This window comes from Quercus lobata, chromosome 4 (assembly GCF_001633185.2).
Source record: "Quercus lobata isolate SW786 chromosome 4, ValleyOak3.0 Primary Assembly, whole genome shotgun sequence".
NCBI classification, from domain to species: domain Eukaryota; kingdom Viridiplantae; phylum Streptophyta; class Magnoliopsida; order Fagales; family Fagaceae; genus Quercus; species Quercus lobata.
Genome location: NC_044907.1, coordinates 88480410 through 88505291, shown reverse-complemented (window position 1 = coordinate 88505291; position 24882 = coordinate 88480410). Strand labels below are relative to the sequence as shown.

General features: G+C 37.9%; 2 protein-coding genes and 1 non-coding gene across 4 annotated transcripts; 2 read left to right on the top strand and 1 right to left on the bottom strand.

Moving 5' to 3' along the window:
• Positions 1 to 10342: 10342 nt before the first annotated feature.
• LOC115983423 (patellin-4-like) lies at positions 10343 to 13375 on the top strand. Its single transcript, XM_031106094.1, has 4 exons — positions 10343 to 11718; positions 12422 to 12546; positions 12637 to 12778; positions 13121 to 13375. Exons 1-4 carry the CDS (start codon positions 10378 to 10380, stop codon positions 13373 to 13375), a joined length of 1863 nt encoding a protein of 620 aa, XP_030961954.1. The 5' UTR covers positions 10343 to 10377.
• Positions 13376 to 16666: 3291 nt separating this feature from the next.
• Positions 16667 to 16739, top strand: TRNAR-CCG. The gene has a single exon. It is a non-coding gene; the product is annotated as a tRNA-Arg (tRNA).
• Positions 16740 to 18236: 1497 nt separating this feature from the next.
• On the bottom strand, positions 18237 to 24422 carry LOC115983770 (putative rRNA methylase YtqB). 2 transcript variants are annotated; one of them, XM_031106543.1, is made up of 6 exons: positions 24190 to 24422; positions 23776 to 23839; positions 22164 to 22356; positions 20488 to 20558; positions 19141 to 19296; positions 18237 to 18509 (listed from the first exon to the last, which is right to left on the bottom strand). In XM_031106543.1, the coding sequence occupies exons 1-6, from the start codon at positions 24392 to 24394 to the stop codon at positions 18386 to 18388; spliced, it is 813 nt and encodes a 270-aa protein (XP_030962403.1). In that variant the 5' UTR covers positions 24395 to 24422; the 3' UTR covers positions 18237 to 18385. The 2 variants fall into 2 exon arrangements, with proteins under 2 accessions (XP_030962403.1, XP_030962404.1); XM_031106544.1 differs by having other exon boundaries at positions 18423 to 18504.
• Between the last annotated feature and the right edge of the window lie 460 nt (positions 24423 to 24882).

The window sequence follows — 24882 nt, the reverse complement described above, 5'->3', positions numbered from 1 at the left end:
GCGAGACTCTCAAGAGCTATTCGGATAGGTACTGGGAAATGTTTAACGAAATAGGGGGGAAGAATGACGCTGTGGCTATAACCACTTTCAAAGCCGGTCTCCCAGCTGATCACGACTTGAGGAAATCCTTGACGGGTAAACCTGTCACCAGTGTGCGCCAGCTGATGGACAGAATAGAGAAGTACAAAAGGATAGAGGAGGATCAACTTCAGGGGAAAGGAAAGGCCAAGATGATCCCTCAAGAGAGGAGGGATTTCAGGTCGGATCGTTATAATAATAACCGACCAAGGAGGGACTTTGTTGGGCAGTCGGCCTCGGCGGACGCCTAGGTTATTAATGCAGTATTTCGGGAGCCTGTTCAGCAGGTTTTGGAGAAGATAAAGGACGAGCCATTCTTCAAATGGCCGAACAGGATGGCGGGAGAGCCTACAAAACGCAACCCGAGTTTGTATTGCCATTACCATCAGGACCATGGGCACATGACAGACAACTGCAGGAATTTATGGGACCATTTGGAGCAGTTGGTCCGGGAAGGGAAATTAAAGCAACTCTTGCACCACTCCAGCGGAAGGGCGAGCCAAGCAAGTTCCGAGGTGCGTGGGGATGCTTCATCAAGGCTCCCCCGGGGAACGATCAATGTCATCTTTGCGGCCCCGGGAAGGACTGGATCTTGCCCCACGATAGTGTTGTCGGTGTCCCGATCCCCGTCCGAGGATCGTTCTCAAGCATCGAAGAGAGCCAAGAGGCGTGTCCCTTTGATTTTGGGTTTTTCAGACGAAGATTTGGTTGGAACCATACAACCCCATGAGGATGCCTTGGTGGTAACACTGAGGATTAGTGGGTACGATGTTCGAAGAGTGATGGTTGATCAGGGAAGCGCAGCGGATGTGATGTATCCTGATTTGTACAAGGGGCGAGGTTTGAAACCGGGGGACTTGACAACCTATAATTCCCCTCTAGTCAGTTTTGAGGGAAGGTTGGTCATTCCTATGGGGCTAATCAGGCTGCCCATGCAGTCAGGCACGGAGGTGGTGGAGGTGGATTTTATTGTCGTAGATGTTTATTCTCCGTATACGGCTATCTTGGGCAGACCTTGGCTTCACACACTTAAAGCGGTTTCATCCACCCTACACCAGAAGGTGAAGTACCCATCCGGAGACCAAGTGCTGGAGATAGTAGGGAACCAAGCGGCTGCTCGGCAATGCCAAGTAGCGGCTATTCAGCATCGGCCAGAGGCAGAAACCTCGGCTACAGCCGATAATGAGTCATAGCAATTAAAGTCCCCAGCATCAGGTTTAGACGTACCAACCAATGGGGTAGAGTGTGAAGATCTGGAAAAGGTGATTGTTGCTGATGATCCAGAAAAATTCTTCCGGGTTGGGGCCAAGTTGCCTCTGCAAGAGAAAGCGAGTTTGTTGGAGTTCCTCCGAGCCAATGTGGACGTCTTTGCATGGGACCTGTATGAAGCCCCAGGAGTAGACCCAAGTTTCATTTGTCACCGACTCAACGTGAACCCTGCCGTTCCCCCCAGGAGGCAAATTCCTCGGCGACCATCGAAAGAGCATGCCGAGGCAGTCAGAAGTGAAGTTGCCAAGCTAAAACAGGCTGGGGCTATCAAAGAAGTCTTTTACCCCCAATGGCTGGCCAATACGGTGGTAGTGAAGAAGAAAACGGGGAAATGGCGAGTGTGCGTGGATTTCACGGATCTTAATACGGCATGCCCTAAGGACCCATTTCCTTTGCCGAAGATTGACCAGTTGGTGGATGCGACCGTGGGCCACCCTAGGATGAGTTTCTTGGATGCCTTTCAAGGGTATCACCAAATACCGCTGGCCGCCGATGATCAAGAAAAGACCGCTTTCGTGACCCCGGTTGGGAAGTACCATTACAAGGTGATGCCTTTCGGTTTGAAAAATGCTGGATCTACCTACCAACGCATGATGACGAAAATGTTTGAGCCACAGCTGGGCAGAAGTATTGAAGTTTATATTGATGACATGGTCGTGAAAAGTAAAGTAGTAACTGAACATGTGGGGGACCTCACTAGCATCTTCGGGATATTGAGAGAACACAAATTGCGTCTGAATGCTTCGAAGTGCTCCTTTGGTGTAGGTTCCGGGAAATTCTTGGGGTACATGGTGACCCATAGAGGAATTGAGGTGAATCCAGACTAGATTAGGGCTATTAACGATTTGCAAGCGCCTCGGAATCCAAAAGAGGTGTAGAAGTTGACTGGGATGACTGCTGCGTTGAACCGGTTCATCTCCAGGTCGGCTGAGAGGTGTCGTCCTTTTTTCCGTCTGTTACATAAGTGGCAAGGATTCGAATGGACCGAGGAGTGCGCTGAGGCGTTCCAGCAGTTGAAAGACTATTTGTCCAAACCGCCGATCATGTCTAGCCCTGAGGTGGATGAAGTGTTGTATGCCTACTTGGCGGTAGCTCCTCACGCAGTCAGTTTCGTCTTGATTCGAGAAGACAATGGCGTTCAGAGGCTAGTTTATTATGTAAGTAAATCCCTCCATGAAGCCGAGGTGAGATATCTATCATTAGAAAAGGCCATACTGGCAGTGGTCCATGCAACACGTAAACTTCCGCACTATTTTCAAGCTCACACTGTAGTTATTTTGACCCAATTGCCTCTTAAATCCATACTTAGAAGTGCAGACTACACCGACAGAATTGCCAAGTGGGGTACGATTCTGGGTGCTTTTGACATCAAATACTTGCCCCGCACCTTTGTAAAGGGTCAAGTTCTCGCCGATCTGGTGGCTGAATTCGCTGAGTGCCCTGAGGAAATTAGTAGGAATCAAGATCACATGGATGAAAAATCGGTTGGCGTGATATCCGCACAAGGAGGGTCTGTGTGGAAAGTATACGTGGATGGGGCCGCAAACCAACAGGGGGCTGGATTGGGATTGGTTTTGATATCCCCCGAAGAGGTCATCATCGAGAAGTCGTTAAGACTAGGGTTCTCGGCTACTAACAATGAATCAGAGTACGAAGCTTTGATAATGGGAATGAGCATGGTCCATAAAATGGGTGGAAAGGCGGTGAAACTGTTCTCAGACTCGAGGCTGGTCGTTGGCCAGGTAACCGGAGAGTTGGAGGCCAGAGACCCAAGGATGCAAGGGTATCTGGACCGAGTTAGGCGTATGCGAACTGAGTTCGAATCTTTCGACGTATTACATATTCCACGAGGTGAAAATACCCACGCTGACTCCTTAGCGACCCTTGCCACCTCCTCAGTACGAAATTTCCCTCGGGTGATTATCGTCGAAGACTTGTGTACTCCCATTTCACCAGAAAAGGAGGTTTGCCAAATCCGTCAAGTTAATTTGTCGCCAAGCTGGATGGACCCTATATTAAAATTTCTCGAAAGTGACACATTGCCCGAGGATAAGGTGGAAGCTGAGAAAGTACGAAGGAGAGCACCTTGGTACTGGTTATCCGAGGATAAAAAGCTGTACAGACGGTCCTTCTCTGGGCCATACTTGCTCTGCGTGCCTCCTGAGACAGCAGAATCAATCCTGGAAGAGTTGCATGAGGGCATTTGTGGAAGCCATACAGGAGGAAGGTCTCTATCATGCGGAGCACTAACGCAAGGTTATTGGTGGCCGAATATGCAGAGAGAAGCGCAGGAGTACGTTAAGAAATGCGATCAGTGTCAAAGATATGCTTCGAATATTCACCAACCGGGAGGAGTTCTTAACCCTCTCTCAAGCCCTTGGCCTTTTGCGCAATAGGGGCTGGACATTGTCGGCCCTTTTCCTAAAGCTATAGGAAACAAGAAGTACCTGCTGGTCGGCACAGACTACTTCACTAAATGGGTTGAAGCTGAGCCCTTGGCGAACATCAGGGACATAGATGTGAAGAAGTTTGTCTGGAAGAACATTGTTACCCGATTTGGAATCCCACGAGCTCTTGTTTCGGACAACGGGCTCCAGTTCGATAGCAATGCCTTCAGGAAATATTGTTCAGAACTGGGAATAAGAAACAGATATTCCACTCCAGCTTATCCGCAAGGTAATGGGCAGGCTGAAGCTGTTAACAAAGTTATCGTCATTGGGCTTAAGAAGAGACTGGATGACGCGAAAGGAAAATGGGTGGAAGAACTGCCACATGTGCTTTGGACGTATCGGACAACACCCCGACGTTCGACGGGGGAAACTCCCTTCTCCATGACTTATGGGGCCGAGGCCATCATTCCCCTGGAAACTGGATTCCCAACGTTAAAGACCAGTGCATTCTCTTCGAGTAATAATGATGCGATGTTGGAAAAAAGTTTAGACCTGATTGAAGAACGAAGGGAAAGCGCGATGGTTCGGCTAGCTTACTACCAGCACAAACTCAAGTAGGGCTACGATAGCAATGTGAGGATGAGGCCGTTAGCCATAGGAGATCTGGTGCTGAGAAAAGTCCTGGGGGCCACTAAGAATCCAAATTGGGGAAAACTGGGACCCAATTGGGAGGGACCATATCGGATTACTTCTGTAGCAGGAATAGGGGCTTACTATCTAGAGGACCTAGATGAAAAACCTGTACTCCATCCTTGGAATGTAAATAATCTCAGAAGGTATTATTATTAGTAAGAAGTTTTCATTCAAATATTCTCTTTTAACTTACGTCAAATATGCATCCTGTAAATTTTGCATCCCATCATATCATACTGAATTGTTAAACAGAAACTAGGTTATGCCAGGTCTTCGGATCGCAAACTTAGTGGAAATTAACATCCTATCATACTGAATTGTTAAACAGAAACTAGGTTATGCCAGGTTCTCGGATCGCAAACTTAGTGGAAATTAACATCCTATCATACTGAATTGTTAAACAGAAACTAGGTTATGCTAGGTCCTCGGATCGCAAACTTAGTGGAAATTAACATCCTATCATACTGAATTGTTAAACAGAAACTAGGTTATGCTAGGTCCTCGGATCGCAAACTTAGTGGAAATTAACATCCTATCATACTGAATTGTTAAACAGAAACTAGGTTATGCCAGGTCCTCGGATCGCAAACTTAGTGGAAATTAACATCCTATCATACTGAATTGTTAAACAGAAACTAGGTTATGACAGGTCCTCGGATCGCAAACTTAGTGGAAATTAACATCCTATCATACTGAATTGTTAAACAGAAACTAGGTTATGCCAGGTCCTCGGACCGCAAACTTAGTGGAAATTAACATCCTATCATTCATGCTGTATTGTTAAATAGAAACTAGGTTATGCCAGGTCCTCGGACCGCAAACCTAGTGGAAATTAACATCCTATCATTCATGCTGTATTGTTAAACAGAAACTATGTTATGCCAAATCCTCGGACCACAAACTCGGTAGAAATTGGCCTTCTAAGTTGTATATTGAAGTGTTAAATGATAAATAGAATTGTGATGAGTTTTCTAAATCATAAACTTGATGAAAATAATGCCCTATGAACATTCATTAAGGAGTCAGAAAGAGAGAGCTTCGAATACAAGATTGGCGTACAATGAAAAAGGTGGTTAAAATGAACCCATACAAAATTACGACGACAAAGTAAATGAGTGTGAAGGTAACTTGGAGCCGTCAGAACGACAAGAAAGTAAGCGAAAAAGTCCTCTATTAAGTGTCTATTTAAAGTTACAAAACAGTTTCTACTTTTTTACTTTCAATTGGTAATGCCCCCGGTTGATAGAACTGTGGAGTCCAGTTCTTGTTGAAAACCCTGTGAGGCCGTCTCTGCCTTCGAAGCAGTGGTGGATTTGTTTGGGGAAGCTCCTGGAGGGGAATTGCGAAGCAAAACCTCCTCGTTAGGGTTAATAGCTGGTGGAGGAGTATCAGCCTGGTATGGTTGAGGAGCTGAGGAGCGTATCGCTTCGGGGTAATATACGTTCTCTGGCTTACGTAGCTCAGATGAAGCTTCAACCCCAGCACGGTTAAGAGCCTCGCTCCAGGTTCTCGCGCAGTAGATGCGGCACACCTCCGGAACCTCGGCTCTTAAAGCTCTCTCAGTTTCAGCTACCCCAATTTCGTAGCCCCTCTGCTCGTCTTCATTCGTTGCCTGTTCGAACTTGTTTTTCGCTTTCTCGGCTTATTCTCTGAGCTTTTCAGCTTGCTCCCTTAGCTTCTGAGTTTCCTCTAGATGCTTCTTAAGAACAAGAACTTGCTCCTGAGTCTTCTTCAGCTCGGCATTTGCCTCGCGCAGAAGCTTTGCTTGTTCCTCGGCCTGCTTCTGGTAGCCTTCTGATGTCGATTCAGCACTCTTGCGAGCTTCTTCTTCGACCTGTAGTTTTTTTCTTGCGTCGACTAAATCCTATTCAGATTTGGACAAGGTCTGTACAGCCATTACCCTTCTTTTCCTTTCGCCGTCTAGCTGATTGGAGCAAGCATTGAGCATCTCATCTAGCTTGAAAGTATTTTGGATGATCTGTAAAAAATGGGGGGGTGAGGCAGCGTTATAGTTAATGAAAAGTGCGCATTAGTAAGTAACAGTCATAGAATGAAACAGTGTAAAAGACAGCTTCTCACCATGCCCAAGTATCGTTTGTTGTCAAGGATGATTTGATTTTTCCTTATATTCTTTATCTCAGCCATATCTTTTGGGAGCAATAAGGCCTCCTCTATGGCCGAGGCTACATGACACCCAATGCCGCCATTAAAGTCCCTTATAGAGGCATCGTCTCGCAGGGGCTCCCCATCGAGCATAGGAACTGGCAGCCACGCTTGTGAATCAGGATGTGGGGAATCGGACTTCTCGTGGCCCCGCGTAGCGGGATGCCTAGGTTTCTACTGCTTTGCAGCTCGTTGGACGTCCTCCTCTCGAGTGGAATGAGACTTGCTTGCATCTGCCACCTCCTTGCCCTTCTGTTCCCTACTTTTTCCCTGCTCGGCAGCGCTGGGCGGCGCTGGTTGCGGAGATGATCGAGGAGGGTGGCGAGGAACTGGAGGAGGAGACCTGGCTAGAAGAGGTGAAGCCTGGGATGGTATTGTTTTGGCAGGTGCAGACTTTCTCGGTTGACCTTCCATCAGCTCCATCAAGCTTTTCTGGGGTTTCCTTTGTATCCCCATCTCGTCAGGATTTTCCTCGGGGCTTGTGGGCTGATCGAAAATCCCGAAATCGTCCGCGGATTCAGATACTGTTACAACGGTTTCCTTGTCTTTTCCCCTTTTCCTTCTCTTATTGGTTCCCTTTTTCTTGAGGGAAGATGAGGGTGAAGAAGGTCCCGCCGAGACGCTGGCCACGAAAAAAGGCTCTGTGCGAGGTGTGTATTTGGGAAGTGGAATACCCTCTGGAACAATAAACCCTTCGTAGGCAACACTGATACGGTGAAGCCGAGGATCGCGTGCCCTAATCACGCACTTCGGCGCCTGAAAGCCAAAAGAAAGGGGGGTATAACCAAGAATTAAATGTGCTGCCCGTAGCTGACCATCAGCCTCGTTCACGTATATTTCAGCTTTCAATAACCTGTCTAGGCTCGCTTTATTGACTAATCTGAGATTGGGCTTCGTGTAGCGTCTATCTGCAAAACCGTTGATTCTAAAGTTAAAGTTGTAATACACGAAAATAATAAAGGTAAGTAAAATGTGTTCATGAGCTAAATAGCATAGGTCTATAACTTCGCACCCACCTGGTGTTCCCTCTACTGTGGGGCAAGATAGACCATCATGCCATTCCCCAGAAAAAAAATAAGGAAATCCTCTTTTAGGTTCTTATTTGAAGTGGGGAGGCACTGAATTAGCCTTACTTCAGGATATCTCGACTTGAGATAATAGTCCTGGTCAGCTAGGCGGTGAAGGCTGTACACCCAATTCACGTCGTGATGGGTTAGCTTTAGATCCATTCTCTGATTCAGAGCGTCTACACTTCCCAGGACCCTAAACATATTGGGGGCACATTAAGTGGGGGATAGCCTAAAAAAGTTGAGGTAACCCCTGGTGATACTACCCATGGGGATAGTCATCCCGCCCTCAATAAAGGCGATCATGGGGATAACTACTTCCCCAGTTTGCCTGGCATCAACCCACTCCTCTTGGGCTGCATACCTCATCCCTACCGTTGGAGGGATCTTGTACTTAGAGCGGAAGTTTCTAATACCCTCCTCGGAGTCAACGAGACATCGAAAGGGATTCTTCTGTTTCCCCATTTTTCTAAAAAACTTAGTAGAAAAGACTTTTTGGCTTTAAACAAAAATGGTAAAAACTTCAAGAGGACTTACAGGTTTAAAGGAAGGACCTCGGACAACGTACGATTATTTGTAGTCGCCAGGAGAATAGCGAAGACTGGAAGAAGGCAGATTCAATGTATAAACTCTGGAACCACGTAATCATCAGGGGTAAGGTGCAGGTTTAATTAGGGAGCGCCTTTATAATTATATGAGGATTGTGAGCGGTGAAATTCCCGCTCACAAAACAAGAGAAGCCCCCTGCCGTTTGATTTAGATCTCACCGTCGAACGTGGGAGACAAGGGAGTTGTCAGAATTTAATGCTGCCAAAATCGGGGTGCTGAAGCGTCAGGGGCATGCCCCAAAATGCGCACAGGTGCAGGCTTATGACGTCAAAATCCACCTTTTCTCCCGAGGAGTCGAAAAGTAGGATTTTGAGGGGCTATTGTGGGGACCGTTCGATTAATGGGCCCATAGGGTTCAGAATTGATTCAGGGTTGTTGGGCCCGTGGCCCATCCAAGGACGTGTACCCGTCCGAGGACGCCATACTCCTCGGCAGTATGCGTCCGAGGACGATCGCGTCCGAGGACGATCGGGACGTGGTCTTACTGCGATCAGATCTCAGAATTAGGTCACCGTAAAGGATAAGAGTAACCGACTAAGGATGAAAGAGATAAGGCAAACAAATATCTGTAACTACAGCTGCCTCCGCATTAATGACCTCTCAACCAACTCTCTGGCCGCATTAATGTGGAGGTGATACCTGAACAGTAAGGAAGCAGCCTTACAGCTGCCCATAGGAAGTTCCAAGAGGTGCCAGATGGGACAGAAAGAAATCCTCCGGACCCAACCTACACATGTGCGGTAAGGATGGAGCGCAAAGGGGAGTATATAAACTAAAAGAAGAGCATGAAAGAGGGGAATCGGAACAGAAAAAGAAAGGAGAAGAACAGACATAAACAAGAAAGAAGAAAGTTAGAGAAGAGAAAAGGACTTGCGCTAGTCACTAAAGAAAAACATTCATTGTACCAACTTTAAAACCTTGAACGTTCTTGAGAGTGAATCTTTTGAGGAGAGACCACAGTTAACCTAGTTCTTTACACCCACGCTCTACAAAAATCATATTGTCTGGGCCTTTTTACGTGCGAACCCAACACTGTTACGGTTCGTTACGAATCGTGTCCTTACAGTCTTTATTTATTTTTTATATTTCTTTTTATCCATTTTTTTTTTCATTTGTTTTAACGATTCAATTAGGAGGCATACCCTAAAAAGTAACACCATGGAATTTTTCTAACATTTAAAATTCATACAACAAATGTTTTTGGTTAATTTTATGGTTTACAGAAGTTAAGCAAAAATAGTAAAATTAAATAACAAAAATCTAACTAATGAAATCTATATAGTTAGGAATACAAGAAAATTCATTTATCTTAGACTATAATCTCAATGTTATAGTTAGTGATTTGTCCATTTTATTTCCGTTTGGGTTGAAATTGTCAAAATTGCAAATATTCTAGGCAAGGTTTTTTTTATTAAAAAAAAATTGTATTATGCCAATTAATTTCTAGCCAAGTTCGTTCAAAATAAATATTGTCCTTAGGTATGGAAGATTCTATATTTTTATTTGAGCGAGGATGCATTTATGGTGTCCAAACCTGAATTTTCAGTCCACATTATTTGCAAATTATAATAATAATTAACAAAAATAAACCTTACATTATATGTTCCCGAATTCTTAGAGCTCTAAGGATTTTCCCTTCATATGTCCAAATTCTAATTTTTTTGGCATCACATTTTTTTTATTTTTTATTTTGATAGAAGGCATCAAATTTGATATCAATATCATTAAAATTATGAATCTATTTGTACAAATAATACATTTTTTTTGTGAAAAATGTAAAATTTTTAAATAATTACGGAGTCTAGATAGTTCAATTAGTAAATAACAATATTAAGTTGCAAAAGTTACATTGTTGTAAAGGTATTGATGATTTTGTCAAACTCAAAAATATAACCATTAACTAGGTCTCTCTTTTCATACCAAACAAAGGAAGAGAGAAAACATAGGAGTCAAAAAGGGAGAGGTTTGAGGTCTGTGTTCTTCCACTCTATCGTCTCTACATTTATCTATCCCATATATATATATTCCAAGTACTTTCTTCTTTTTCTCATTTCATTGCCAGAATTACTAGGAATTAAACTCTTGAATTCAATCAAACAAACTTCAAAATGGCAACAATTACTGAGACCGATGGAAAACATGTAGAGAAAAATTTATCTAAGGATGTTGAAAACAAAGATGTCACAGTGGCAAATGTGAAAGTTGTAGAAGAAAATGGAGAACCAAAGAAAGAGGATGTGCATGAAAACGATAGGGTGGTGACTGAGAATACAAAGAATGTAGCTGAAGAAGTGAAAGAGGTGGTGAGGAAGGAGGAAAATGGAGCTGAAAAGGGTGATGTTTCACCATCTCCTAATGTTGAGAGGAGTTCTTCTAAGAAAGAGAGCAACTTCCTCTCTCATTTGAGAGTGCACGAGAAGAAGGCTTTGGCCAAGCTGAGAATGAAGATTGAGGAAGTTATTCGTGGGAAGGCAGGGACTGAGAATACGAAGAAAGATTATGAAAGATTGGAGAAGACAGATGAAGCTGAAAAAAAAGCTGTTTCATCACCACCTCCTACAATTGAGAAGAGTTCTTCATTCAGAGAAGAGAGCAACTTCTCTTCTGATTTGAAAGAGAGTGAGAAGAATGCATTGTCTCAGCTGAGAATGAAGGTTGAGGAAGCAATTCATGGGAATACTTTATTGAAGGGGAAGAAAGAGAAAATTGAATCACAAGCAAATGCAACATCATTGGAAAAAGAGAGCAAAGATAAAGAGAAACAAGAAGAAGAGAGTGACAATAATGTTAAAGAAGAAAAAGCTGAGAACAATGATGCCAAAGAGAGCAAAGAGTCAAAGCAAGATACTGAAGAAAAGAAGAAACTCACAGAAGAGGGCGCAAAGGAAAGCACCCATGTGGCTGTTGAGGAAGAAAAGGTTATTGTTGATGAGGATATTGCTCTTTGGGGTGTACCATTATTGCCTAGCAAAGCAGACACTGCCACGACTGATGTAATACTATTGAAGTTCTTGAGGGCTAGAGAGTTCAAGGTCAATGAGGCATTTGAAATGTTAAGGAATACACTTCAATGGAGGAAGGAAAACAATATCGATTCGATCTTGAATGAGAATTTTGATGCTGATTTTGAATCCCTTGCTTACATTAATGGTGTGGATCGCCAAGGCCACCCAGTGTGCTACAACAATTTTGGGTTGCTTGGAGATAATGAGATGTACAACAAGATACTTGGGACCCAAGAAAAGCGTGAAAAGCTTTTGAGGTGGAGGATTCAGCTGATGGAGAAGGGGATTCAAAAGCTTGATTTCAAACCTGGGGGTGTGTGCTCAATGCTCCAAATCATTGATCTTAAGGACTCTCCAGGTCCCTCAAGGAAGGAGTTTAGGCTTGCTGCCAGACAAGTGATTGTGACCCTCCAAGACAACTATCCTGAATTTGCTGCAAAAAATGTAAGGTTTTCTTCACAATCATTAGTTTCATTCATGGTGATTTATGTTTCACAAGTTTCTGAAGTAAATGCTTGTGAAGACCTAACAAGATAATTTGCATGCATTCTTCATAATTTTTTTTATAATAAATACATATGAGTGATGCTATTGATCTTAAAAATTCTACTGTGTAGATTTTTCAAATTGATATGTCAATTTTTAAACTCTTAAAAAAATAACTAAAAATTTATTTATTATGTTATTGATATGAAACCAATTAAATTAATTGTCACTTCACTTTGTAAGATTTATTCTAGTAAAATTATTAATAAGTTTAGCACTGAATATATACACCTATGTATCCATGTATGAATATTTCATTCGTCTCTGGCCTGTTTGGATTGCCGTACCTATGTATGCCTGAAGATAAACATGCTCAATTCTTTGGATTTTGCTAGAACTTGTTTATTCATTTATAACCTCACAAATTTTTCTTTGCCAACTATATGTTATTATATTAAACATACACATTTTCTAAAAGTTTTCCAAGAATTTTCAACTTTTCGTTTGACTTCCAAATTCTAACGAGGCCGTTTAAGTTTATCCTCATATTAGTTCTGCTGAGTTGCATCTAGATAGTTTGTAATTCTTTTACAAAGCTGAATTTGCATATCTCAATTTACTCTCAATGCTACTAATGATGAACCACTTATCTTTGTTATAGGTATTCATCAATGTCCCTTTCTGGTATTACGCCTTTAGTGCTCTACTCTCACCCTTCTTAACCCAAAGAACCAGGAGCAAGTTTGTATTCGCTCGCCCGGCTAGAGTTTCAGAAACCTTATTGAAGTAAGAACCCTACAAGGTCTCTAATATCTAAGCTAACTTAGAGATGGGTCTAGTTAGAAATATTGGAATTAACTAAATGCTTCATTGCAGGTACATTGCTGCTGAGGAAGTTTTTGTCCTTAATGGTGGGCTTAAGCAGGAAAATGAGTCTGAGTTCTCAGCTGAAGATCCTGTTAGGGAAGTTTTCGTCAAGGCAGGATCAAAAGAAAATATTGAGATCCCAGTATTAGAGGTACACACTGAGACATTTCTCTTTTCTATTTGGAAGCCATGAAATATGAATGCCTGAACCAAGTATATTACTAGGTGGAGTCGTGTTTATTACATATACCTTAATGCACACACTTTTACAAACGACTGAAAAAGAAATTGACATTCTGACTTGAAATCATGATTGTGCAATTATATTTATCCTACTCTATATAACCCAGATTCTCAACTCTACAACATACTTTTGCTCAAGTTAGAAAAAGCATTAGAAACAACTTTGTTAGTTTTTTCATAAGATCAATTCTATGACTTAGCAAGTAATTGTCCAACTTTGATAAAGGTTATTGTTTGGTGGTATTAACAGGCTGGAACTACTTTAATCTGGGACGTGATTATCTTGGGCTGGGAAGTGAATTACAGAGAGGAATTTTTACCAAGCGATGAGGGATCATATGGCCTTATCATTCAAAGAGACAGGAAGCTGGGTGTACAAGAGTCTTCGATTCGCAACTCTTTTAAGAACAACGAACCGGGAAAAGTTGTGATCATTGTTGAGAATTCATCACTCAAGAAAAAACGTGTTCTCTACCGATACAAGACCAAGAATAGCTCCTCTTGAACTGACTATTCTCGATGAAGTTAAAGTGAAAATACTATGTACTTTATCATCATCACTATTATTATTATTATTTTGCTTCGTTTAGTATATTTCTCAAAGATGAGATAAGAACATTTGGTATTATGTTTGAGGCTTGATATTGCGACTCTTGTATACTATTTTACATGTATAAAATATAAATTATGATGTGATGAAAGGGAGGCTCTTTCTCTAGATTTAACCATCTTAGATCACTAATATACCTCTGTGACAGATCTACCAGTTGAGAATTTTTTTTGGCTCCTCAATGTCAAATATGACCAGGGTGTAATATATGTGTATTAGCTACTACATGTGTTTTTTTTTTTTTTTATAATAATAATAAAAAAATAAAAAAAAGAATCTTGTAAATGAGCATTTTTTATTATTTTTTTTATATATATACTAGACTTCTGACCTATTTAAGAAACTGGTAGATTGAACATGTAACTTGTGACAGAAAATATTGTTCAAAGAAGTAGAACGACGGTAAAAATCACTAATAAAGGAGAGGAATTCTCTCGTAAGATAGGACACTACAAAAATGAATTCCAAGATCCTAGCTATAATGTATGAAAATATTAAGAAGTAAATTAAGATGAGAGAGGGAAAAAAAAAAATAATATAAACCCTTATTCTGATTGGGTTTTAAGTTTTAACAGCTTACATCTATAATCTATAATGGAATTCATCTATAATCTATAATGGAATTGACTACATCTCTACTAATTTGGCTATTATATAAGACCTGTTATGATAACTAGTCTCATCACATATGCTTTGTGCGTGCGATTTTTTTTGTCATAGTTTTTCATTCATTTTAATTTAAGGTTTACTCGTTTTCTCATTAATACTACGTATTTAGAATTTATAAATAGATAAAGCAATTTGAAAATCAACAAGAGAGTGGCCCTATTTTTTAGGCAATATTTTAATAGGAGTTAAAATTTTATTTTTACCAGATTATTATTTAGTTTTGTCTTCACTTAAACATAGGGATATAAAGGCATTTTTTAACCAAAAAAATAAGGATCCCAAAGAGGGGAAACCCCTTAAATAGTAGTATAGATAAACCAACAATTATGTTTAGGTTTTCCAAATACCATCCGAACAAGACAAATTTAGGCTTTGTTTAGTTGGGGATGGAAAAGTTGGAGTATAGCATTCTACTAAGTTTGAGGAGAAAACACTAAGCCCCATCAGTTTTCCTTAAAATATGGTTGTCAACCTAAAAATACAGATTTTACAATCTCCTTCTTTGGCAATTCATAACAAAACCACAATATATTAAATCATAATAAAAACCGCATCGGAGGTTGATTGGCCAAAGAATTGGTTTACTAGTTTAATCATCATTTGCTGAATTGTAGGTTTATTAATTAATTAAATAATATATTTTTATAATTATTAAAAGAAAAAAATGCTCCATTTAGGTAAATTAATAAATTATAACAATAACAAATTACATCATGTGGGGCCTGAAATTTGAAATCCCAGCCCACTTCACATTAAGGGCCCAAAGCCCAAGCCGAGGAGCCTACTGCTGAGGACGTATGACGAAAGCCCCTTAATGGCCCAAGAATGTGGCCGAGGACGATCTCACACTCAACACCTCACAAAACACCTGAAGAAAAAGACAAACTCAGTACAAGAGCAGTACAAACGAGAAAGCTGCCAACACCATAATGTGGAGCTCAGCGCCTGACAAGCCCATACTCCATACCATGCTATCCAGCTTTTCCCAACCACTCTGACGTATGGATTGATAGGACGAGTAATTACCCCAAATAAGGAGAAACTGACACGTAGATGAAGAAGGGGAAGTAAATACTAGTATAAAAGGGAAAAGAGAGAAAAAAAGGGGGCCCCCGGAAAAAGGAGGAGAAAAAGGAGGAAGAATGGCGAGAAGGTAATGCTCCTCGGATTAATTCCGAGGAGTCAGACCTTTCAAACCACATCCGTGTAAGGCTTAGCTATACAGGCCAAATCCACCTTCGTATGGGCTTCCATGAAAATCCTGACTAAACCGTTGTCCAACAACCAAGGTCCAGTCTTTCCAAACCCACTCTCTACAAATCGTATTGTTCGGGCCCTTTACATACGAGCCCAACGTCATCCTTGGGTCATTAAAAATCGTGTCCCTACACATCATATGACATAAAGTTAGAGAATAAAAAATAAAAAATAAACACATCATTCACATAAATCATCCAATAACCAAGTTATGTAGTTCAAAAGTCTTGAAATAACATATCTCATAGAAAATCAAAATAAATTTTTAGCTTAATCATTAAACCCTAGAGATTACACATATATAAGATGTTGGACTCTTTTAGCTTAATCATCTAACTTTTTAGTTGGATAAATTTTGACTTTTTTAGTGTAGAAGTTCTTCTATTTTTGTCTCTCTATTTTTATTTTTTTTTATTTTTTTTTTTAAGTTCATCACTTTATCACTTGCATATATAATTTTATCAATATCTCTTTATCTCTTTAGGTCTCAAAACTCTCATCACTATCTCTTATTGTCTTTAATCTCAACTCTCATCCCATGGCAGTTATTGACTTTTACTTTATCTATTTAGTATTTTAGTCTTTAATGTTTATCACTTTATGTCTTTATCAAATTATCTTTTTAATCTTCAGTAGATTAGTAAATACACACGCTTTTTTTTTTATTATTTATTTATCCACAAGTTAAAAGGATTAACTCGTGCAATAGGTTTGATAATGGGTTTTGCATATTCGGTATTTTACACCGAACCATTCCAAATAATGCTTTGGTTCACATTTTAACTGGTGGTTTGGTACGGTTTTTATAATTATGCATTAATGACTTAAATACACCCAAAAAAAAAAAATACACATTTTTAAAATCAACCCAACAAAACACCCCAAAATATTATTTTCTCTCTATCTCTCCCCACTAAAATGTAAAATCCACGCAACCAAATCAACCCTTAAGCTTTCTCACTTGTTTAGTCCATGAAAAAAAAATATATATATATATATGAAAAATGATATGTCTACAACATTTTCACAATAAATCTTAAGTGACAAGTTGTTACTAGTTGTTATTATTGGGACAAAAAAGTAATCTTATTGTTAAGTTCAAATTTGAATCAATAACAACTAACTATCTATGATTTGTTATGAAAATGTTGTGGATGTAGCACCCCTTAAATATATAAATATATATATATATATATATATATATATGTAGACGCTACATGGTTCCGAATATATAATTAACATCGCAGTTCCTGACCATAAGATCGCGTGGCCTAATGGATAAGGCGCTCGCCTCCGGAGCGGGAGATTGTGGGTTCGAGTCCCATCGCGATCGAATTTTTTGTTTTCCACTTTTCGTCTTTTGTTCAGTGTCAATTACGGACTCCTCCTTTTCCATCTAGGAAAGCCCAACCCAACCACTGATTCTTTATAATAACTTAATAAAATCATGAGATTGGTTTTGTTCTTATTTGGTAAAATAGTTTACTATTAATTTCATAATTTCTATTCACATTTTTATCAAATATTATCTCTTCAGATGTCAAAGATTCAACTATTTGTAGAGAAAAGAAATGGGTAACAATATCTATTTGAAGCTATTGTCATGTAGTATTAGAGTCATTATTTTATTTTTATTATTCATAACCAGTCTCTATAAATAAGTTATTATATAAAATAATTTTGCTAGCCTTACAAAAGTACCACACAGAGTATTTCATCTCATATCCTACGCAATAAATTTCACAACATCGAAAACGTTGTGTGCATAATGCAAAACAAAACATAAGAAAATTTTGATACACTGTTGGTAATTTTCCTAGAGTTGATTAGTCTTAATCAGGATGTTATCATGATTAATAAGAGTTTACTACTTAACCAAGGTCCTGATTAGCCGACTAGGAGTTGGCATCACCATTTGGGTCGTGACAAATTTAGTTTCTTATTTGAAGATGAAGTTTTTCACTTCAATAATTTATTTAGATAGAGGGCAAGACTTCTGTCCAATGCATTGGACAAGATACGAGATCGATACATATCATGTTTATGTCATGTTTAATGCTCTAATGCATTGAATACAAGCCAAACCTTTGAATTGACTAAAAGAAAAAAAAATTATATTCTATTTAAATGACTTGAATAAAATATGAAATGATAACTCTTTCCTATTGATGAAATTTTATGAATAAATTTGAGCATTGTAAATAAATGGATTTGAAATGAGTAGATGTAATATATTATTTCAAAACAATATTGTTACAAGTCTTTGTTTGAAAAAAAAATTAAAAAAATCTCCAAAACTCAAATTATTATGTGTCATTAAGGGTCCGTTTGGATACAGCTTATTTTTGCTGAAGCTAAAAATTGAAACTAAAAACACTGTAGCTAAATAATTTTTAAATGTGTAAATAGTACTGTGAGAACCATTTTTAATAAAAAAATTGCTGAAAAGTGTAATTTGTGAGACCTGTGAATAGTACACAGGTGCACTGTTCATAGTTGACTTGTCAACAATTGCAGGTTGAACAAAAAAAAAAAAAAAAAAAAAAAAAATGAGAGAAAACACGTGAAATGCGAAACACAGCCGTGGACGTGGAATCCAAACACATACTAAATTTATATCTAACTATTTAACTCCTTTTTGTGTGTGGATAATTCGATAATTGGGAGAGGGATTTGAACCTAAATGTCTCCCTTAAAAACATGAGAGAACATATCTAGCTATTTAACTAGAAATTGTTTTTCAAATCCATTAGATTTTAAATGCATCCCAAGTGCACTTAACATCCATTGACTAAGAAAGATTTACATGTTGACCAATATTTCAAGTTGATATGAAGTTATTATAAACTGAAGAAAATATCAGGGATGAGAGAAGCATTGTGATTCAATCGATTGTATAATATTTACATAAAATAAGAATGAGAGCCTGTAGGAAATGGTTAAGTACAAAAATCCTTAAAACTAGGAAAACAAAATGACTCATCTTTTGAATAAGAGAACAAGTATGGGAGCCCATGGTCGGTTTAACATCTGGAACTTGCAGCAGACCCAATTGTTAACTGGCAATTTAGAAGCAAAAGTGTGTACAGTCTCAGATTCTGCCCTGGATAGCAAAACCCAATATGTATCTATTAATGCATATTCAACCATTAACATTCTAAGAAGTTCATAAGCACCAAAGTCCCTTATTGGGGGGGAAAAAGAAGGAAAAATTGCCTAAATAATAAACAACATCAAATATTTTAATCATTATACATTTATATGGCTCATGTGGAGAGAACCTATGATAGGATAATACCGAATCAATCTTCATGTAACCTCACTCATTTTACCTATATATTGATTAAAGTTTATAACAATGAAACTTTCACCAAAATCATACTGCTCTAAGGGAACTTAAATAGAAAGGCAAGCCACTAAGTTGGAACTTGGAAGGTTGGGGATGGAGTGCCAGAAATTTGTTTCTTTGGAATTCGTGCTTAAACTTAATTTGGCTAATAAAAAGAAGGCAAAAAAAAAAAGTAACTTTGAATTGTTCATTCTGCTAATTGGGAGCAAAATTACGCATGAGCTTTAAAATTTGGCCTTGACTGACCACATTAGCATGTTACAAGCTTCAGTCAACCAGGTTATGATAGGTGAGCCAGATAAAGCACAGATCATTCATTGAAAACTAGCATAGTGAGCAAAAGAAAATTAATAACCATAAGAATCAACAAGAGAAGAAGTATCACCAGCCGCCAGGATGCCCCACATAAACCACCAAGCTGATAAGCCCTCCTGGCATTAGGATTCCCTTTGCAGCTTCCAGTGCAAGTAGTGTTGTTTCTGGCTTTGTAATTATTTTTTTGTCACCACCAGGAAGGTAACCTAAATTGAATGCAACAAGCCTAAAAGCACCCAGGTCATCAATTTTTTCCTGATCAGAATGCATGTGTTGTGGTTCTTGATAAAATACAGCAATATGATTTACAATATTTCCTGATTTTATATGAATCCATAAAAGGTTACAAAATAATTATAATAACTAAAATTAAATATAATAGCATAAATACAAAAATGGAACCAATTTTATCTTCTCCTTGCTTGTAGAATAGATACCACAGTTTTCTTTTTTCATTTTTCATTTTTTTTTTCTTTTTTTTCTTTTTTTTTATAGGAAATAGATAACACAGTTAATTGCTATAGATGATTGGATGTCTTCTTTCTAGATAATTTTTCAACTACATGATCATAAATGCAGTCACTATTTATTTATTTAATATTTCCCAGTTGATGTAAATATTTCCACTGCAAACACGGAATTAAATGACCAAGTGAACATGCTATATATATTATATATATCAGGGACGCTATTTGTGGCAGCTACTCGTGCTAGTTGTACCAATATTTATACCATGTTATAGCATTTTTATGTGTTCCCTACAAATCTTGGTTCTAAGCGCTGTCTTAAGAGCTTGGATGTGAAAAGTTCATCTACTGAAGCATAAAAGTATCTTACAGACCTCCACTATGAGTTGGATCAGAAAAGAATAAAAAAGGAAAGCTAAGAAGATGTGCTGGGGAAAAGGAGAGGGGGGAAAAAAGGAACTAGCATGTTTACTCACTAATATAAATATACCCATTTTGGATCACTGCCTTTAAAACAAAGTGAAAGTGCTATGGACTGTAAACACATGGTGTGTGTGTGTGTGTGTGTATATTGAAGCATCAGCCATTAATTTCCCTTTAATAACTCCATCATAACTCTTCAATTTTGAGAAGCCACCTCTAAAGCCTAATGATGCAAGTGAGATGGCCTGAAGTTTGAAACCATAAGTAAATTCTTCTAACTCATATTGTTTCAATAAACGTGTCTACTAAAGTTGGAGTATCTCATATTTTCAAATAATTGAGTATTCGTTTGAGGTCCTTATGAAAGTAAAGATTGTAACAAAGTTTCAGTCGGAAAAGGTAAAAGCAAACAGAAAGTAAATTTGTATTTAATCAATTGGAAAACTTAATAATTTACATCATTTCATTGCTTATAAACACAGAACATTTAAATAAAGATTGTAAGAAACTTGAGTCATAGTAAGTACCTCACAGAGGCCTCTGGAACAACTTTGTCCATTTTACTGTGGCACATGGGCAAGAGTTTAACAAGCTCTTTCTGCACATATTTGCAACCCATAAGCAATTGCACTACAACTTAAAAATTACAAATGCAATTACTTTTTGATAAGTCCTAAAAATATACAACATGTCTCCAATTCCTAAAGACCAGTAAACTATATCATATGGTATAAATGGTGCAATTATGATACATTTAGCAACGGTTAAACAGTTTGATCAACAATATGTATGTAAGCTTTGTTGTTCATAATTACATATTTGACACATGAGATGCATAAATAAATAAAAAGAGATCTCAAATAAACAATTCTAAGTTCTAGATTAGATATCTAAGTAGTCCCTCAGGGTCATCTGATGAAATAGGAACGATATAAATTAGATATTTAAAGGGAATTTCACCATGTTTGCATCTATATTAGCAATTCCACTATTTTTTCCCCTATTTTTGGATATCTAAAAACCTTATCTTCAATTTCCTACTCAACTAGAAAGAGTTCACATTTCACAACTCTTACCTGATCTGATATCGAGGGAGACGACAAGTGAAAATAAAAAGGTGACACACAAAGGCCAAATTCTAGTCTTGTTCTCCAGTGAACTCCACAAAAAAATAAAAGGGAGATCAAGGCCAACCGGTACTGTTATGACACCATCTCTTTTTTTATAAGTAAATAAGTATTTTATTAAACAAGACTACTTTGTGTACATGAAAGTGAACACAAAGAAGTCTCAAGGATTAGAAAGGTCATGCACAGAAAGACAATTATTCTAAAAACTCAAGAATGGAGTTACTATGAGTAAAGCCCCACACATGAGATCAATCAAACAACGATCTAGCAAATAGCTCTATCAATTTTATCCATGAAATTTTTTATATCCTCAAATGCATGACGATTTAGTTCCCACCACAAAGTCCACATCAAATATAACGGAACCAGACAAGAGTCAGGGGGGGGGGGGGGGGGGGGAGTGGTTGCTAAGTTCCACATCTCTGATTAAACTCAAGTAGAACAGTTGCAGGAGTCAGGAGGCTGTTAAAAAATTCTTAGAGCTCCCAAGACAGGCAATTTTATCCTTTTATCAGAGAATTTACTTCCCACCAAATGGCTATTGACAAATGAAATTATACAAATAAGGAATTTTAATATATCTGATCAATATTTAGTAGAATAATATATCTAGTCAGCATACTACATCAGGCCTTGTAACAGAACATGCAGTCTTCCAACATGTGAACTAAGGTTGAACACATAAAAGAACAGATCTTGGTAATCTCCTTCATTACTAAATATACTGAATGCCTCATCAACAAGAAAATCGACATTCTAAAAACACTGAAAGTAAGTTTAGTGGCCCATCAGAGCATTATTACGTTTGGTATCTCCTTCAGGTACAGATAATAAAATTGACTTCTGCAATTATTCACCAAAAACAAGCTGCATACATACATACATACTTAGCACACTAAATGATGCTTATGTGCTATGGAATCAGAAAAATTCCAGCTCTGGCACTCATGCACTATGGTCTATGGATTAACATTAGACAGTGGTAGTAATGTAATTTAGAACTAAAGTTCCATATATGTTAACTGAAAACAGATTACTTCCAAAAAGTAAAAAATGTTGTGAGATAATGGCACCTCGTTTGGATTAAGTGACTCTTCTAGCAAAGAAGAAGCACTTTCTAAAGCATCATTCTGAATATCCATTGCATAAACACATCCCCTGGCTGATTCATCAGCGACCATTTTGACCATTGCTAAAGTATCATAACCATTGCCACAAGTGGCATCAATGACCATATCCCCTTTCTGGACAACATGTTTCCAAACCCTGGTAAACATAGGCAATAGAAAATATTTGATGCCTGGTCACAATTGCCTGAAATAATATGCAAAATACAAATGTAAATGCCCCAATCTAGAAATGGCACAGAACAAATTGGACAATATTTAATTCAGTTATCAGTCACAAACAAATATTGATCACAGACTAAATATCAATGGGGTTTTTTAATAGGTCGAGCCCGAGCCCGAGCCCGAGCCCAACCCCAACTTGAAAATGGCTCATCAGGAGCCTGTAGAAGCTCATTGTAAACAGAGTCAAACAAAGTCCATAAAACAAGCTCATTTCATGGACCCACCAAAGCACAAGCAGCATTCAGCTCATAAACTTAAGTATAAAGACATTTTAATTGCAAAAGAGCTCTGCAATCATCTGTGCCAGTGTACAAAAAGACATTTTAAAGTTCACCACTAAATCTAGAATGTGGTATTATTTCCTAGAAAGGAGCAGTTAGTCATAAATGACAGCATGACCAGGTGCAACTTAATCTCCTTGTAAAGGATGAGCAAATCACTTGCAAGATAGGAAGTGAAGTAAGCATGGAATATGCATGGCAAGCATCTCATCATTGAGTATGCCAATAATTATTCAACGAAAGATATATTGGAACCATAAAAATGGCTTCCATGAATTGTTGATTAACAGAAAGATAAGATACTTGTAGAGAGTAAGCCAACAAACCTAATGCTCCTATTTATGCTTACATGAAACAAAAATTCATTAAAAACTTTATACACACATGCACATGCAAACACACACAACCCCAAAAGCTAAAACGCACATCAGGTGCTTTGCATTCAATTTCGTACAGAAAAGAGATTCTTACAGAAGGTTGGTATTTATCATTGTAAAAATTTTATTTTCTCCGGTATTTATAGTGCACTTATATATTTAAGTCAGTTTGTTGTCTTCTATAGGGTTTCCACCATAACGCCAATAATTAATCAATTCGCAATTTTGCACTTAGTCAATAAAGGTTTGGTATTTTGAACATCAAAAATATAACTTTACCACATTGATCAATGTAATTCTCTTACCATGACATATAATATCCCATGAAGTGATAATATATTAACATAAGCTCAACCATTAAGAATGTCACCACTATTTATATCCAACAGAACAATTGCAGACTAAGCATCACAAAAGAAAGTCTTTTAACCATAGATTGTTGTGGCCAAAGTCATTACACTGCAGCAGTAGCGAACCACGGCCACTTGAGAAAAAAAACAAAGAACCCATTTTCAATTTTCCAAAAAAAAAAAAATTTTCATGTAAGTTTCAAATCAAGTACAAATTAATCCAAACTTAAAAGGGTTTTTATTTTGAGTAAAGAATCAAACAGAAAACCAAATATACAACCAAATAAAACCAATATTTCAGGGAATCCAGTGTATAAGTACTTACAAGTGAGCAACTTCTGTTGCCTTCTTCTTCCCAAATACATAGCTCCCAAGAACTTCCTCCATTCCTACATCACACCATTCACATTACAATTACTATATGCCTAAAGTTTTATAACAATTGCTCATCATTTTACAAAAAAAAATTACCAAACTTACTACAAAACCCAGATTTTATAAGTACAGTTTCATGCAAAAATCCATCAAAATAGAAGCAAATATTGAACTTTAGCACAAAACCCAAATGGCCAACCACCACTAATATTATGTTTTGTCCTTGAAAAATTGAAACACAAAGTTAAAAAAAAAAAAAAAAAAAAAAAAAAAAAAACCATTTTTGTCATATTTGAAAAATTTTCTCCATTAGAATCACTATCACAAAACACAGAAGGAAGTGAAAGAGGGGAAAATGGGGTACCAGAAAGAGGAGAATCATGTGGAGTATGATTTTGAGAAGAAGTGAGTCCATTCGGCTCAATGAGCAGCTTCGCACAGAAGCAGAGGTTTCTGGTGCTACTCTGCGAAACGTTTCTTCGCGAAGAAAGCGAGAGTTTCTCCACGAAACCAATAAAGGGTTTCGAAATTACAAGCGAACGTGAACAACAAAGTCTAAGCGATAACATATCTCTCTCTGTGTGTCTGTGACTACAAATTTGGACTGACAAAGTGATAATTTGATTATTTGAGGCATATATGGCGCGTTCCGACTTTGACAGCGGTTTTTTTTTTTTCGTAATCATGGTCCAAATTCAAAACAATAAAATAAAATAAAATAATAATAATAAAAAAATCAAAATCAAAACATATATATAGCTTGCTATACTATTTTGGTCCCTAAGTATTATTAAAAATTTACTTTTTAGCTTTAAATTTTTGGAAGTATATTTTTTGGCTCTAAATTATTGAAAATTTTTTATTTTTAAACTTAAAACTAAAAAAAAAATTAAAAAAAAATTATCACTAAACTATTTAAAAAAATGTTCTTTTTTTTTTCATTTATATTTTTGTCCCTAAACTATAAAAAATCTATTTACAAAACTTAGGGATGAAAAATGAACTTTCTAAAGTTTGGAGATGAAAAACAAACTTTTGATAAAATTTAAAGATTAAA